The sequence below is a fragment of the Scyliorhinus torazame genome, chromosome 1 (assembly GCF_047496885.1).
Source record: "Scyliorhinus torazame isolate Kashiwa2021f chromosome 1, sScyTor2.1, whole genome shotgun sequence".
In the NCBI taxonomy this organism is placed as follows: Eukaryota; Metazoa; Chordata; class Chondrichthyes; order Carcharhiniformes; family Scyliorhinidae; genus Scyliorhinus; species Scyliorhinus torazame.
In genome coordinates this window covers 126,364,418-126,381,690 of record NC_092707.1, presented here as the reverse complement: position 1 = coordinate 126,381,690, position 17,273 = coordinate 126,364,418, and the positions used below count along the sequence as shown (strand labels likewise).

Genomic DNA, 17,273 nt, shown 5'->3' with positions numbered 1-17,273 from the left:
GGGGTTTGGAAACTTCTCCCTTCCCACTAGCTTGCCCAGCATTTGGGTGACGTAGCCTGTCGGGTCACTGCCCTCCATCCCCTCTGGCAGACCCACTATTTTAACATTCTGCCGTCTGGACCTATTTTCCTGGTCTTCCATTTTCCCTCTTAGGCTCCCCTGGGTCGTTACCAGCCTTTTCACCTCGGTTTCCTGAGTTACCATCCTGTCGCTCTGGTCCGAGGCGGCCCTCTCCAACTCCTGAATAGTTTTCTCCTGCACCTCCACCTTCCTTTCCAGACCGTTGATGGTTCGCTGCATTTTTACTGTTGTCTCTGCCAGCATCTCCTTCATCATTGTGTGGAGCTCCGTCCTGAGTGCCTCCTTTATGGCGTTTATTTCCGTTTTCAGCACGCTTTTTTCCTTCGCCTTCGCTGCTGTTCCTTCTTACATCTCGCCGTCCCCCCAATGTATTATTTGGAGGCATATTTCTGTCTGTGCCTGTCTCTTTTTTTTCCTGGGTTTTGGTGCGAAAGAGAAAGTTCCCCCCAAAGAAAGAAAAACCCCAAAGGTTTTTTTTTCTCCTTTTTAAAAACAATGTTTTTTTTATAAAAAGGGATTTTGATTTTTTTTAAAGATTTATTTTTTCCCTTTAAAAAAGTTTTTATTTTTTTTTTAATTTGGAGGAGAGGAACAAGGAAGGCTGAATTTAAAAATTCTTTTTTTTTTAAAAATATGTTTTATTGAAATTTTTTTCCCAAACAACAATTTTCCCCCTCTTACAAAGCAAACGCAACAATAACAATACAGAAATTTTTAACAATACACAAGTAACAAAACCCCTTTATCTTTGATCTAAACTAAACTAACGCCCCCCCCCCCCCCTTCCCCCTGGGTTGCTGCTGCTGGTCATCTGTCTTCCCTCTAACGTTCCCCTAGGTAGTCGAGAAATGGCTGCCACCGCCTGGTGAACCCTTGAGCCGATCCTCTCAGGGCAAACTTTATCTGCTCCAGTTTAATGAACCCCACCATATCATTTACCCAGGCCTCCAGTCCGGGGGGTTTCGCCTCCTTCCACATGAGTAGGATCCTGCGCCGGGCTACTAGGGACGCAAAGGCCACAACGTCGGCCTCTTTCGCCTCCTGCACTCCCGGCTCTTCCGCAACTCCAAATAGAGCTAACCCCCAGCCTGGTTTGACCCGGGCCTTCACCACCCGCGAAATCACTCCCGTCACTCCCTTCCAATACCCTTCCAGTGCCGGGCACGCCCAAAACATATGTGCGTGGTTTGCCGGGCTCCCGCCATACCTCCCACATTTGTCCTCCACTCCAAAGAACCTGCTCAATCTTGCTCCCGTTATGTGTGCTCTATGTAGCACCTTAAATTGAATCAGGCTAAGCCTGGCGCATGAGGAAGAGGAATTTACCCTGCTTAGGGCATCAGCCCACATACCCTCCTCTATCTCCGCCCCTAGTTCTTCTTCCCACTTTCCTTTTAGTTCGCCCACCGACTCCTCCCCCTCTTCCCTCATCTCTCGGTAAATCTCTGACACCTTGCCCTCTCCGACCCACACCCCTGAAAGCACCCTGTCCTGTATCCCCTGTGTTGGGAGCAACGGAAATTCCCTCACCTGTTGTCGAGTAAACGCCCTCACCTGCATATATCTCAAGAAATTTCCCCGGGGCAACTTATACTTTTCCTCCAATGCTCCCAAGCTCGCAAAAGTCCCATCTATAAATAAATCTCCCACCCTCCTAATTCCCAACTGGTACCAGCTCTGAAATCCTCCATCCATTCTTCCTGGGGCGAACCTATGGTTGTTCCTGATTGGGGACCCCACCAGGGCTCCCCGCACCCCTCTCTGTCGCCTCCACTGTCCCCAGATATTCAATGTTGCCGCCACCACCGGGTTTGTGGTAAACCTTTTAGGTGAGATCGGTAGCGGCGCCGTCACCAGCGCCTCTAAACTCGTCCCTTTACAGGACTTTCTCTCCAGTCTTTTCCACGCCGCTCCCTCACCCTCCATCATCCATTTACGTATCATTGCCACATTGGCGGCCCAATAGTAATCGCCCAAGTTCGGTAGTGCCAATCCTCCTCTGTCCCTACTACGCTGAAGGAACCCCCTCCTTACTCTCGGAACTTTCCCTGCCCACACGAAGCTCGTGATGCTCCTGTCTATTTTATTAAAAAAGGTCTTGGTGATTAGTATAGGGAGACATTGAAATACAAATAAGAACCTCGGGAGGAACATCATCTCAATTGCTTGCACCCTGCCCGCCAGCGATAGAGGCTGCATGTCCCACCTCTTGAAGTCCTCCTCCATTTGTTCTACCAACCGTGTCAGATTAAGTCTGTGCAAGGTTCCCCAGCTCCTAGCGATCTGAATCCCCAGGTATCGGAAGTTTCTTTCCACTTTCCTTAGAGGCAAGCCTTCTATCTCTCTACTCTGGTCCCCTGGATGTATCACAAATAATTCACTCTTCCCCATGTTTAGCCTATACCCCGAGAAATCCCCGAACCCCCTCAAAATTCGCATAACCTCTATCATCCCCCCCGCTGGGTCCGACACGTATAACAATAGGTCATCCGCGTATAACGAGACTCGGTGTTCTTCTCCCCCTCTAATCACCCCTCTCCATTTCCTGGAGTCTCTCAACGCCATGGCCAGAGGTTCAATTGCCAACGCGAACAACAATGGAGACAGCGGGCATCCCTGTCTTGTTCCCCTATATAGTCGGAAATACTCCGATCTATGTCGACCTGTAACTACGCTTGCCGTTGGAGCCCCATAAAGAAGTCTAACCCAGCTAATAAACCCGTTCCCAAACCCAAACCTCCTTAACACTTCCCATAAATACTCCCACTCCACCCTATCAAATGCCTTCTCTGCGTCCATTGCCGCCACTATCTCTGCCTCCCCCTCCACTGGGGGCATCATTATCACCCCTAATAGTCGTCGCACGTTAACATTCAGTTGTCTCCCTTTTACGAACCCTGTCTGGTCTTCGTGCACCACCCCCGGGACACAGTCCTCTATCCTCGATGCCAGTACCTTTGCCAACAATTTGGCGTCCATGTTCAATAATGAAATGGGTCTATAGGACCCGCACTGCAACGGATCTTTATCCCTCTTCAAAATTAACGATATCGTCGCCTCCGACATCGTCGGGGGTAGAGTCCCCCCTTTCCTGGCCTCATTGAACGTCCTCACCATCAACGGGGCCAACAAGTCCACATATTTTCTGTAATACTCCACCGGGAACCCGTCTGGTCCTGGGGCCTTCCCTGCTTGCATGCTTCCCAGTCCCTTAATAACCTTGTCCACCCCAATCAGTGCCCCCAGGCCTACCACCCCCCACTCCTCCACTTTCGGGAACCTCAATTGGTCCAGGAACTGCCGCATCCCCTCCTCTCCCTCTGGGGGTTGAGACCTATACAGTTCCTCATAGAAGGTCTTGAACACCTCATTTATCTTTCCTGCCCTTCGCACCGTGTCTCCCCTTTCGTCTCTAATTCCTCCTATCTCCCTCGCTGCTGCCCTCTTTCGCAATTGATGAGCCAACAGGCGACTAGCCTTTTCCCCATATTCATACCTCCTCCCCTGTGCCTTCCTCCACAGTACCTCCGCCTTTCTGGTGGTCAGAAGGTCAAATTCCGTCTGGAGTCGTCTCCTCTCCCTGTACAATTCCTCCTCCGGGGTCTCTGCAAATTCCCTATCCACCCTTAAAATCTCCCCCAGTAATCTTTTCCTTTCCTTGGCCTCTGTTTTCCTTTTGTGGGCCCCAATGGAGATCAGCTCTCCTCTGACCACCGCTTTTAGTGCTTCCCATACCACTCCCACAGGGACCTCGCCGTCGTCATTGACCTCCAGGTATCTCTCAATACACCCCCGCACTCTTGCACACACTCCCTCATCCGCCATCAGACCCACATCTAATCGCCAGAGTGTTCTCTGCTCCCTTTCCTCTCCTAATTCCAGGTCCACCCAATGTGGGGCATGATCCGAAACCGCTATGGCTGAGTACTCAGCTTCTTCCACCCTAGAGATCAACGACCTTCCCAAAACAAAAAAATTTATCCGGGAGTACACTTTATGGACATGGGAGAAGAAGGAAAACTCCCTAGCCCTAGGTCTAAGAAATCGCCATGGATCCACTCCCCCCATTTGGTCCATAAACCCCTTAAGTACCTTGGCCGCTGCCGGCCTTCTTCCGGTCCTTGAGCTGGATCTATCTAGCCCCGGGTCCAGCACCGTACTAAAGTCCCCTCCTAAAATCAAGTTTCCTACCTCCAGGTCCGGTATACGCCCCAGCACCCGTCTCATAAATCCCGCATCGTCCCAGTTTGGGGCATACACATTAACCAACACGACCTCCATTCCCTCCAGCCTGCCACTCACCATTACATATCTACCTCCGCTATCTGCTACGATGTTCTTTGCTTCAAATGCTACCCGTTTCCCCACCAAAATGGCCACCCCTCTATTCTTTGCGTCCAGTCCTGAGTGGAACACCTGTCCCACCCATCCTTTCCTTAGCCTAACTTGGTCCGCCACCTTTAGGTGCGTCTCTTGGAGCATAACCACGTCTGCCCTTAGTCCTTTCAAATGCGCGAGCACTCGGGCCCTTTTTATCGGTCCGTTCAGGCCTCTCACGTTCCACGTGATCAGCCTCACTAGGGGGCTACCTGCCCCCCTCCCGTGTCGACTAGCCATTACCTTCTCTAGGCCAGTCCCATATCCCGCCTCCGCGCTCCCGCTCGCTCCCCCAGCGTCGCAACCCATCCCCGCCCACCCACTCTTTAGCCATTTCCTTTTGGATTTCCGCAGCAGCAACCCAGTTGTCCACCCCCCCCCCCCTCCCCCTCCCTCCCCCCCTCCCCGCTCGATCTCTTTCTAGCATGATTGCTCCCCCCATATTACTTCCGTAAGTCAGCTGACTTCAACTGACCCCGGCTACTCCTGCTCACTCCTCGACCCCCCCGTGTGGGGAACTCCCATCCGCCTTGCGCCTGTCTTCCCACCTTATTCTTTCTGGCGCGGGAACATCCCTTTACCTGACCCGCCTCTTATGGCGCAGCTCCCTTTCCCCTCCCCCTCCCCTTCCCCATTCTCCAACTATGTCCCGTCTTTCCCCCCTCACCGGCGCCCACATTTCCCCAATGTCTCCCCCCTTCCCAATTTACTTCTCAATTAACTTCAACCATAACATTAACAATAACATTTCCTGCAGCATCAGTCCCTCAGTTCTGATCCAATTTCTCTTCTTTGATGAAGGTCCATGCTTCCTCCACCGTCTCGAAATAATGGTGTCTCTCCTGATACGTGACCCATAGTCTTGCCGGCTGCAGCATCCCGAACTTCACCTTCCTTTTATGCAACACCTCTTTGGCTCGGTTGAAGCTCGCCCTCCTTCTCGCCACCTCCGCACTACAATCCTGGTATACCCGTACCACTGCATTCTCCCATCTGCTACTCCGCACCTTTTTAGCCCATCTTAGGACCTCTTCTCTATCCTTAAGGCGGTAAAATCGCACGATTATCGCCCTGGGTGGTTCTCCCGCTTTTGGTCTTCTCGCCGGAATCCGATTTGCCCACTCCACCTCCAAGGGGCCCGTAGGGGCCTCAGCACCCATCAGTGAGCTCAGCATCGTACTTGCGTGCGCTCCACAGTCCACTCCTTCCACACCCTCAGGGAGACCCAGTATCCGAAGGTTCTTCCTTCGCGCTCCATTTTCTAGGGCTTCGATCCTTTCAGTACACTTTTTATGAAGTGCCTCGTGCGTCTGTGTCTTAACCGCCAGGCCCAGGATCTCGTCCTCAATATCTGCACCTTCTGCTCCACCACGCGGAGCTCTGTCTCCTGGGTCTTTAATGTCTCCTTGAGCCCCTCAATTGCCTGTAGCAACGGGGTCAGCACCTCCCTCTTCAGCAGCTCCACGCACCGTCTCACAATTTCATCCTGCTCAGGCCCCCATGTCGCCTGCGCTTTCTCCGCCGCCATCTTGTACTTCTCTCTTTCTGACCCTTTGGTCGACGATTCCTCGCGCTGCAGCCGCCGCCGCCGGTTTTTTCCTCCTTCGTTTGGGGGGGACTCCCTTCTCACACACCCCACACCGGGTTGCGTCGTCGAAAAATTCCCCGTTGGGCCTCTTAAAAGAGCCTGAAGGTCCGTCGGAGCTGGAGCCGCCGAAGCGTGCGGCTAGCTATGCATCACCGCAACCGAAAGTGAATTTAAAAATTCTTATTTTGTTCTTGTGATCCTCTCCGTGTTCTAACTTTCAGGCTGTTTCTGAGCGATCCCCACTCCTCCTCCATGTGCAGCTCAACGAGACCAGTCTCTCCCCTCCTCCACTATCCTGGCTAAGACCGCGAACACTCCCACCCAGAACCTTCCCAATTTTTCACAACCCCAAAACATGTGCGCATGAGTCGCTGGCCCCGCCCACACCTCTCACACTCATCTGCTACCCCCTGAAAGATCCCACTCATTCTCGCCTGAGTCATATGCACCCTGTGCACCACCTTAAACTGTATCAGGCTCATCCTTGCACAAGAGGAGGTCCCGTTTACCCTTCGCAGTGTCTCTACTCCATACTCCCCAATTGATCTCCATTCCCAATTCCGCTTCCAGTTTCTCCTTGATCTTCACCACCCATTCGCCTCCCTGCTCTCCCAGCCACTTATATATATCCCCATCACTTCCCTCTCCTTCCACATCCAGAAGCAGCAGTCGCTTCAGCAGGGTGTAACCCGGCAACCTAGGGAACCCCCTCCAGACCTTTCGCGCAAAGTCCCTAACCTGTAGATACCTGAACTCACTACCCCTCGGCAGCTCTACCCTCTCCCTTAGCTCCTCCAGACTGGTGAACCCTTCCTCCAAATACAAATCCCTCACCTTGACCAGCCCCACTTTCCTCCACCTCCTGTATACACTATCCATCCACCGCGGCTCCAACCCATGATTCTCGCACAGTGGCGTTAGCACCGACATCCCTTCCACCCTAAAATGCCTCCTCAGCTGATTCCATATCTTCACCGTGGACTGCACCACTGGGCTTCCTTAGTACCTACGCGGAGCCATTGGCAATGCTGCCGTCACCATAGCCCTCAAACTAGACCCCTTACAAGATTCCTCCTCCACCCTAACCCACTCTACCCCTTCTCTTTCCCAGCACCGCCGCACCTTGTCCACATTCACCGCCCAATAATAATGAAGCAACTTTGGCAACACCAACCACCCCTGCTGCCTCTGCCTCTGTAGCAGGGTCCTCCCCACCCTCGGCACCTTCCCCGCCCATACAAAGTCAGAGATGATTGTGTCCATTGATGTACCATCAATGACCATGAGACGAAAATGGTGAAACAATTGAGGCTTTATTGCACTAGATGTTGAGCCTCCTGCAGCTGGAACCAGAATGGAAGCAGCGCAGGAGAGCATACACTTTTATACAGCACCTGCTGGGAGGAGCCAGCAGGCTGGGATCTACTGTGTTAACTGTAATACAGTGGCAGTACCGTAATACACGTAGTGTGTGACCAGTGGTGTTTACCACATTCACCCCGTTTTTAAAAAAAGTCCAGCTGGGGTGAAAAACGTTACAGATTGAGTCTGTCGGGGGCTGTGACCCTCCGCTGCGAACGCCTCAGTCCTGGTTGTGGTGTGGGCGCCGATGTGGATACCTGCAACTCCGGGAGCGTGTTGTCCTCTCCTTCTTCACCCAGTAGTGGATCCGGTGAGGGGGCGGATGCTGCTGGGGTGGGGGCTGCGGTGTGGGTCGCTGGTGGGAGGGTGAACGGCGCAGGGGCGGGGAGGGTGAACTGCGCAGGTGCGGGGGAGGCAACCGGAGGGGGAGGGGACGGTACCAGGTTGGGGTGGTGGTGGTTGTGGGTGGAGACCCAGCGGGTGCCAGGTCCCGGTGGGAAACTGTGTCCTGTCGCCCGCCGTGGTGTGCCACATAGGCGTATTGTGGATTTGCATGGAGGAGGAGGACTTTTTCGACAAGGCGATCCGATTTATGACTCCTCGCATGCTTCCGGAGGTGGACGGGCCCAGGAACTGTCAGCCAGGTTGGGAGTGAGACCCCGGAGGTGGACTTCTTAGGGAAGGCAAACACACGTTCGTGAGGGGTCTCATTAGTAGCAGTGCACAGGAGCGACCGGATGGAGTGGAGCGCATCGGGGAGGACCTCCTGCCAGCGGGAGACAATGAGATTCCTAGACCGAAGAGCCAGGAGACCGCCGCGTTCTCCCTCTCCACCTGCCCGTTTCCCCGGGGGTTGTAGCTGGTCATCCTGCTCAAGGCGATGCCCTTGCTGAGCAGGAACTGATGCAGCTCATCACTCATAAAGGAGGATCCCCGATCGCTATGGATGTAGGTGGGGAAACCGAACAAAGTGAAGATGCTGTGCAGGGCCTTGATGACCGTGGCAGACGTCATGTCGGGGAATGGGATGGCGAATGGGAAACGGGAGGATTCATCAATTATATTGAGAAAGTACACGTTGCGGTCAGTGGAGGGGAGGGACTCTTTGAAGTCTATGCTGAGGCGCTCAAAGGGGCGGGAGGCCTTCACCCGATGCACTCTGTCTGGCCGGTAGAAGTGCGGCTTGCACTCGGCGCAGACTTGGCAGTCCCTGGTCACGGTCCTGACCTCTTCGATGGAGTAGGGCAGGTTGCGGGCCTTGATAAAATGGAAGAACCGGTTGACCCCCGGGTGGCAGAGGTCATTGTGGAGAGCCCAGAGTCGGTCCACTTGTGCCATCAATGACCACAAGATGAAAATGGTGAAACTATTGAGGCTTTATTGCACTAGATGTTGAGCCACCTGCAGCTGGAACCAGAATGGAAGCAGCGTAGGAGAGCATACACTTTTATACATGGCCTGCTGGGAGGAGCCAGCATGCTGGGATGTACTGTGTTAAAAGTAATACAGTGGCAGTACCGTAATACATGTAGTGTGTGACCAGTGGTGTTTACCACATCCACTTTCCGAAAAAAGGTCTTTGGTATAAAGATCAGGAGAGCTTGAAAGATAAACAAGAACCTCGGCAGAATATTAATTTTCACCACTTGGACCCTCCCCGCCAATGTTAAGTGCAGTGTATCCCATCTCTTAAGATCCTCCCTGGCCTCCTCCACCAGTTTTGTTAAGTTCCACTTATGGAGCCCCGTCCATTCCCTCGCTACCTGAATCCCCAAGTACCTAAACCTATCCCTCGCTACCGTAAATGGCATCCCCCTAAATTAGCCTGCTGTGCCATCTCATTCACCGGGAATACCTCGCTTTTCCCTACATTCAGCTTGTATCCCGAGAACCCTCCAAACCTCCCCAACAGGCCCATAATCCTTCCCAAACTCTCCAACGGATCCGAAACAGACAGCAAGAGGTCATCGGCATAGAGCGACACCTGATGCTCCCTCTGTCCCCTCATTATCCCCTGCCACTCTGCCAACCCCCTGAGAGCCATCGCCAGTGGATCTATGGCCAGCGCAAACAGCAGCGGCGACAGCGGGCACCATTGCCTCATACCCCTGTGTAAGTCAAAGCTTCGTGAGCTCATATCATTCGTCCTCGCCCTCGCTCTTGGCGCCACATACAGCGACCGCACCCATGCCACAAATCTCAGCCCAAACCCAAACCTTCCCAAAACTTCGAACAAGTACAGCCACTCCACCCAATCAAATGCTTTCTCCGGATCCATGGACACCACCACCTCCGGTACCAGAGCTCTCAACGGATTCATCACCACATTTAACAGCCGTCTTATATTACTCGCGAGCTGCCTACCCTTCACAAAGCCTGTTTGATCTTCTGCAACCACCCCCGGGACACAATCCTCCATCCTCCCCGCCAACAACTTAGCCAATACTTTCACATCCGTGTTCAATAGTGATATGGTTCTATACGACCCACATTCCACCAGATCCTTCCCTTTTTTGGGATTAGTGTGATTACTGCCTGCTTCAACGTCTCCGGCAACTCCCCCTTCTCCAGTGCTTTATTAAACGCCCCCAACAGATGTGGTGCCAGGTCCGCCGCACATTCCTTATAAAATTTTGCCGGGTACCCATCCGGCCCAGGGGCCTTCCCCAACTTCATACCCCTGATACTATCCAGCACCTCTCTCAGCCCAAGGGGCTCTTCCAACGCCTGCCTCTTTGCTTCCTCCACCTGGGGAAATTCCAGCTCATCCAGAAACCACCCCATGTCCCCCTCCTCTCCTCCTGGGTCTTCCTCTGTAATACTCTGGTAATACTCTCTAAATGCCTCATTTATCTTCCCTGGCTCTGACACCACACCCCCAGCCCCAGTCCAGATCTTCAATATTTCCCTGGATGCAGCCTGCCTCCACAGCTGGTGTGCCAGCATACGGCTCGCCTTCTCCCCATACTCACATTGCACCCCTCTGGCCTACGCAGTTGCCCTACCGCCCACCCCGTTGTCAGCCTGTCAAATTGCCCCTGCAACTTTTTCCTCCTCGTCAATCCCTCCACGGTGGGCAGCCTTGAATATTCCCTGTCCACCTCCACTATCTCGCTCACTAGATGGTCATGTTCCACCCTCCTTTCCTTATTCGCACAAACCGTAAATGAGATCATTTCTTCCCGGACCACTGCCTTCAGTGCTTCCCAAAAAATGCCCACCGACACCTCCCCATTCTGATTGAACTCCACATAATCCTTAATCGCCAACCTCCTCACAAAAACCTCCATCTGCCAACAACCCCGTGTCACACCTACATCCCGTCCTCTGCTCCCGTCCCGTACTGAACCGAATATCCAGCCAGTGGGGTGCATGGTCCAAGATAACTATCCCCGTATACTCTGCCCCCTCCACCCCAACTAAAATCTCCCGACTCACTACAAATGATTTCAATCAATCCTCGAATACACCTTATAGACGTGTGAAAAGAAGGAATACCCCCTTCCCCCTGGGTTCTGAAAGCGCCATGGATCCACCATACCCATCCTCTCCATAAAACCCCCTAGCTCCCTCGTCAATCGTACCCTACCCATCGACCTGGGGCTCGATCTATCCACCCTCAGCTCCAGGACACAGTTAAAATCTCCTCCCATGATCAACTGGTGCGTGGCCAAATCCGGGATTACTGCCAGCAACCCCCTCATAAAACTCACATCATCCTAATTTGGGACATACACATTTACCAACACTACCGGTGCCCCTTCCATACCCCACTCACAATCACATATCTCCCACCTGGATCCCTCACCTCCTTCGCACTCAAGAATCCCATTTGTTTGCTCATTAAAAGCGCCACACCCCTCGATTTCAAATCAAACCCCGAGTGAAAAACCTGCCCAACCCACCCCTTCCTTAACCTAACCTGGTCCTTCACACGGAGGTGTGTCTCCTGCAAAAAGACAACAGCCGCTTTCAAGCTCCTGACGTGTGCGAACACCCACAACCTTTTAACCGGCCCATTCAGTCCCCGGACGTTCCACGTTACCAACCTTACCGGAGGCTTGGGCCTCCAATCCCCTTTACCGTCCGTCATCTTCCCCACTTTACTCCCGCCCCTTTAATTCCACTCTGTACCTAGCACATCCCAGATGGCCCCTTTCTTCGCTCTTGACCATGTCATCTCTCACCCCGTGCCGCGTCGCAGAAACCCCACCCCCCACCCCGGCTTTTCCCCTTCCCCTTCTTTCCCCCCCCCACTTCCCCTTTCCCTCCTCCCCCGGCCACCCCTCTTGGCCTTCTCCCCCACCACCTCACTTCCGTTCACCAGCATAACCTGACATTTTCCCCGTGTTTGCATTGGTTTCGCCCCCACAACCCAAAGATGTGCAGTGTAGGTGGATTGGCCACGCTAAATTGCCCCTTAATTGGAAAAAATGAATTGGGTACTCTAAATTTATTTTTAATAAAAGGACTCAAAGTAAGAGTTTTAAAGAGTTAATGACCCAAATCTTCTGGTCTCCAAATGGTCATAATCCAGAACATGCTCTGAGGGACACCTTGGAAGTCCCTCAGAGTGCCATAGGAATTGCCTATTTCAACTTCCGATGGGCAATTCCCCTGCATCCGAACCTTCCAAAAAAGGCGGAGACTCCAGAGGGTTCCGCGTCACTTCACGGAATAGTTACCCAAGAAATGTCAGGTAGGGGGAAAGAAACATATCTAACTCATAAAACTATACAACTGACCACCTCACTGGCCGATTTCGCTCCTTAATGTGGACGCTAAGCTATTGGCAAAAGTGCTGGCCACGAGGATTGAGGACTGTGTCCCGGGGGTGATACATGAGGACCAGACGGGATTTGTAAAGGGCAGGCAATTAAATATGAATGTGCGGCGGCTCTTAAACGTGATAATGATGCCATCGGAAGAGGGAGAGGCGGAGATAGTGGCAGCCATGGACGCGGAAAAGGCCTTTGACCGAGTGGAGTGGGAGTACCTCTGGGAGGTGTTGCGTAGGTTTGGGTTCGGGGGAGGGTTTATTTGCTGGGTTAAGCTCCTTTACAGCGCCCCGGTGGCAAGTGTGGTGACGAACCGGTGGAGGTCGGAGTACTTTCGGCTGTACCGAGGAACGAGGCAGAGGTGCTCTCTGTCCCCCCTGTTGTTTGTATTGCCGATCGAACCCTTGGCCATATCACTGAGGGAGTCTAATAAATGGAGGGGGCTGGTCCGCGGGGGAGAAGAGCATCGGGTGTCGCTATATGCGGACGACCTGCTGCTGTACGTGGCGGACCCAATGGAGGGGATGGTGGAGGTCATGCAGACTTTGAGGGAGTTTGGGGTGTTCTCGGGGTATAAGCTCAATGTAGGGAAGAGCGAGATTTTTGTACTACAGGCAGGGGACCAAGAAAGGGGATAGGGGACCTACCGCTGAGGAGGGCGGAGGGGAGTTTTCGGTATCTAGGGATCCAGATAGCCGGATCTGGGTGGCCCTACACAAATTGAATCTGACGAGGTTGGTGGACCAAATGGAGGTGGACTTCAAAAGATGGGCCATGTTGCCGCTCTCGTTGGCGGGTAGAGTGCAGTCGGTCAAAATGGTGGTCCTTCCGAGGTTTTTGTTTGTGTTTCAGTGCCTCCCCATCGTGATTACCAAGGGTTTTTTCAAGGGAGTAGGTAGGAGTATTATGGGGTTTGTGTGGGTGAACAGAACCCCGAGGGTAAGGAGAGGGTTTCTGGAGCGCAGTAGGGACCGAGGAGGGCTGGCGCTGCCAAACCTAGGGAGCTACTACTGGGCAGCAAACGTGGCGATGATCCGTAAGTGGGTTATGGAGGGAGAGGGGGCGGCATGGAAGAGGATGGAGATGGCGTCCTGCAAAGGAACGAGCTTGGGGGCGCTGGTAACGGCACCGCTGCCGCTCTCGCCATCAAAGTACACCACGAGCCCGGTGGTGGCGGCAACGTTAAGGATCTGGGGCCAGTGGAGACGGCATAGGGGTGCAGTGGGAGCCTCAGTATGGTCCCCGATCAGGGGTAACCACCGGTTTGTCCCGGGGAAGATGGATGGGGGGTTCCAGGGTGGCACCGGGCGGGGATTAGAAGAATGGGGGACCTGTTCATCGACGGGACATTTGCGAGCCTAGGGGCACTGGAGGAGAAGTTTGGGCTACCCCCGGGAAATGCATTCAGATATATGCAGGTGAGGTCTTTTGTGAGGCGACAGGTCAGGGAATTCCCGCTGCTCCCGACACAGGAAATTCAAGACAGGGTGATCTCGGGTGTATGGGTCGGGGAGGGCAAGGTTTCGGCAATACACCAAGAGATGAAAGAAGAGGGGGAAGCGCTAGCAGAAGAGTTGAAGGGTAAATGGGAGGAGGAGCTGGGGGAGGAGATCGAGGAAGGTTTGTGGGCTGACGCCCTGGGTAGGGTTAATTCCTCCTCCTCATGTGCCAGGCTCAGCCTGATACAATTTAAGGTGATTCACAGAGCGCACCTGACGGGGGCGAGGTTGAGCAGGTTCTTTGGGGTAGAGGATAGATGCGGAAGATGTTCAGGGAGCCCGGCGAACCATGTCCACATGTTCTGGACATGTCCGGCACTGGAGGGGTTCTGGAGAGGAGTGGCGGGAGCAATATCTCAGGTGGTGAAAGTCCGGGTCAAGCCAAGCTGGGGCTAGCAATATTTGGAGTAGTGGACGAGCCGGGAGTGCAGGAGGCACTTTGCGTCCCTGGTAGCCCGGCGAAGGATCTTGCTAATGTGGAAGGAGGCGAAGCCCCCTAGCGTGGAGGCCTGGACAAACGACGTGGCTGGGTTCATAAAGTTGGAGAGAATTAAGTTTGCCTTAAGGGGGTCTGCGCAGGGGTTCTACAGGCGGTGGCAACCGTTCCTAGACTACCTCGCGAAGCGTTAGAGGAAGGTCGGTCAGCAGCAGCAGCAACCCTGGGGGGTGGGGGGGGAGGGGAGGGGGGAACGAGAGATTGCTTGAGGGGACGGATGAGCAGGAGATAACATGGAGGGTGGGGGAAACTGGCACGAATGGGCGAGAGCCAGTGTATAAAGCTATGTAAATATATCATCTTTCCATGTATATATCTTGCTCAGGGTGATTATTTTGTACGGGGGGGGGGGGGGGGGGTTTATTGTTTGTAAGGGGAAAAAACTGTTTTGTTGAAAAACTTTAATAAATATTTTTTTTTAAAAACTGACCACCTCACATCGACTACCTATTGATCCCCCGACCCTTCAATTACCCTCCTCGGCCCTCGGACTTCCACCGACTCCTCCCCTTCAACTCCTTCGCAACCCTCTGACTACCCCCGATCCTGCAACTATCCCTCTGACCCTCCGATTCCCACCCAGCCTTCCAATTCCCACCGACTTGTGGAGGCTTTAGAGAGGGTGCAGAAGAGATTTACCAGAATGTTGCCTGGTATGGAGGGCATTAGCTATGAGGAGCGGTTGAATAAACTCGGTTTGTTCTCACTGGAACGAAGAAGGTTGAGGGGAGACCTGATAGAGGTCTACAAAATTATGAGGGGCATAGACAGAGTGGATAGTCAGAGGCTTTTCCCCAGGGTAGAGGGGTCAATTACTAGGGGGCATAGGTTTAAGGTGAGAGAGGCAAGGTTTAGAGTAGATGTACGAGGCAAGTTTTTTACGCAGAGGGTAGTGGGTGCCTGGAACTCACTACCGGAGGAGGTGGTGGAAGCAGGGACGATAGTGACATTTAAGGGGCATCTTGACAAATACATGAATAGGATGGGAATAGAGGGATACGGACCCAGGAAGTGTAGAAGATTGTAGTTTAGTCGGGCAGCATGGTCGGCACGGGCTTGGAGGGCCGAAGGGCCTGTTCCTGTGCTGTACATTTCTTTGTTCTTTGACCCTCTGACTCCTCCTCCAATACTCTGTCTACCCCTGATACGCCGGAACATCCCTGTCGCAACCTCACCATGCTGCCACTCTATCCAGCTAGAAACAAGCCAGCCAACCTGTCATTTACCCAGCTGGCACACAACCACCCTGACACCCTACTGACTCACCTCACTCACACTCATTCACTAACAGTGAAAAGCTATTTCAATGTCCCAACATTTTACACTGCGCTAATGAATGAAGGCTTAGAAAAGTATGGCATCTAGATTTTTTAAATGGGGCACAGCTTGGCTTCGCTTGATGATCTTGCCCTACAAAGAAAGGCTTTGAGAATGGTACATTCCACATTTCTGAAGAGTCCTGGTTTGTAAGTCCAGGCCAGAAATGCGGAGCTCCAGCACTGTGCAACTCCTTGGAAGATTCAGTCCCATGTTAATCACTGTGAATAACCTGCTTGCGTTCATTAGTGAGTCGGCCACTCTCAGCCAATCAGCAGTTTTTGGGAGTACGATCAGGGCAGCTTTCCAAAATTGCACCCTGATCTGTGAGGAGCCTTTGAAGCTCACCAGCAGGAAATGGCTGTAAGGGCTCGAGTCTTCCACCCTGCCCGCCGCAAGATCACCATGGGCGGAACAAGGCCAGAGAATCCCGCCCTAAGTGCGGCCTCGGCGGAGAAAAACTCTTCAAAGCCAAAAAAACCCAGCAAAGTGTCGTTGAATAACGGAGAGATTCTCACCACAGCAGCCACCGAGAAACCCCGCACTAAATACGCCCAAAGCTGGACATAGATTTTTTGGGGGGGTTGAATCGCACCCATATATTTGTTTGTTTAACTTGAAACTGTTTTGTATTTTCTTCTATTAGAGTATGCAGAGCCTGACATTATTCAAGTGGGGATAACAGGCCAAAAAGCCTCATCAACTTTCAAACCCTCAGTGGACGATGGTTACACTATACCACTTGTTGTGAGTCACTATGACGTCCCATTTTCAGGGAAGGATCATGAATATGCTGAGCCATTATCTAACCCAGAACCAGAGTACGCTACTCCATTTGTTGAGCAAAGTACAGAGCCAGAACAATCCACAAAGAAAAATGTCTGCATAGTAAAAGTTGTTCCAGCTACGCCAGAAGCACTTTAAAAGCCTCAGTCATGCCAGATGTGCTGCCTCGGTATGATTCACATAACCAAACACTCGGCAGGTTTGTGTCATGTACTGAACCTTTGCAGAGGTTGTCAAGAAACAGAGTGCAGACAAAAGCAGTAACCAGAAAGGTACTACGGCAAGCAAATTACACCAAAGAAAGCTCCTCCCTGCCTAGTGGCTCTGTGATGCCGGCCAGTGTACCATCAAGCACTATGATTGTGAACAGTAAGCACTTGATAATTTTTAAAACCACCAAATTCCTTAATTAAAAAGGAAGTTGACAATACAGTACTGTCAACTGGTACAAAGGATAGGAATCGGGGAGAAAAATGCCACGTCACTGAAAGTGGTTCCAGGGCAAGAACACTACACTTACATGACTAAGTGAAAACATTGGAATCTGGACATGTGATGCTGTTTCCAACAAGCAATGTTTTGATAGTCAAGTTATTTAATCTATTTTTTTAAGTACCAAATAGATAAAAGCACTTCATAAAATAGCATTGGATGAGAGCATGCATTAATTGTTCATTTTTGTTACAGGATATTTTTTACTGCAGAAAATGCTGATTTATTTCATCAGTAATTCATTAGATTTGTATTAATAAAACGTGACATCTAGGTTTCTGTATCGACTCTTACTGCATTCAAAATGTTGGGATTTACAATTCCAAACCATGGCACATCTTCAGGCTATTCTCTCAGAATTATCTTTCACAAACTAAGAATAACATAAATATGGAATAAATACACATGGGAGTGATGTGAGGACAGCAGTTTGGTAAAGTTGCTAAGCATGAGTAACCTTAGAGCTTCTTGCAGAGGTGGAGTTGATATTACTACAA

General features: G+C 52.1%; 1 protein-coding gene across 2 annotated transcripts in view; it reads left to right on the top strand.

The window, feature by feature from the left end:
* LOC140412023 (discoidin, CUB and LCCL domain-containing protein 1) overlaps positions 1-17,049 on the top strand; it is a 236,370-nt gene extending 219,321 nt beyond the window's left edge. For both annotated transcript variants that reach the window (XM_072500789.1, XM_072500787.1), the window contains one exon: positions 16,145-17,049. In XM_072500789.1, the coding sequence (XP_072356890.1) occupies positions 16,145-16,422 (278 nt within the window). In that variant the 3' untranslated portion in view covers positions 16,423-17,049. The remainder of the gene's footprint in view (positions 1-16,144) is intronic.
* The last annotated feature ends 224 nt before the right edge of the window (positions 17,050-17,273 follow it).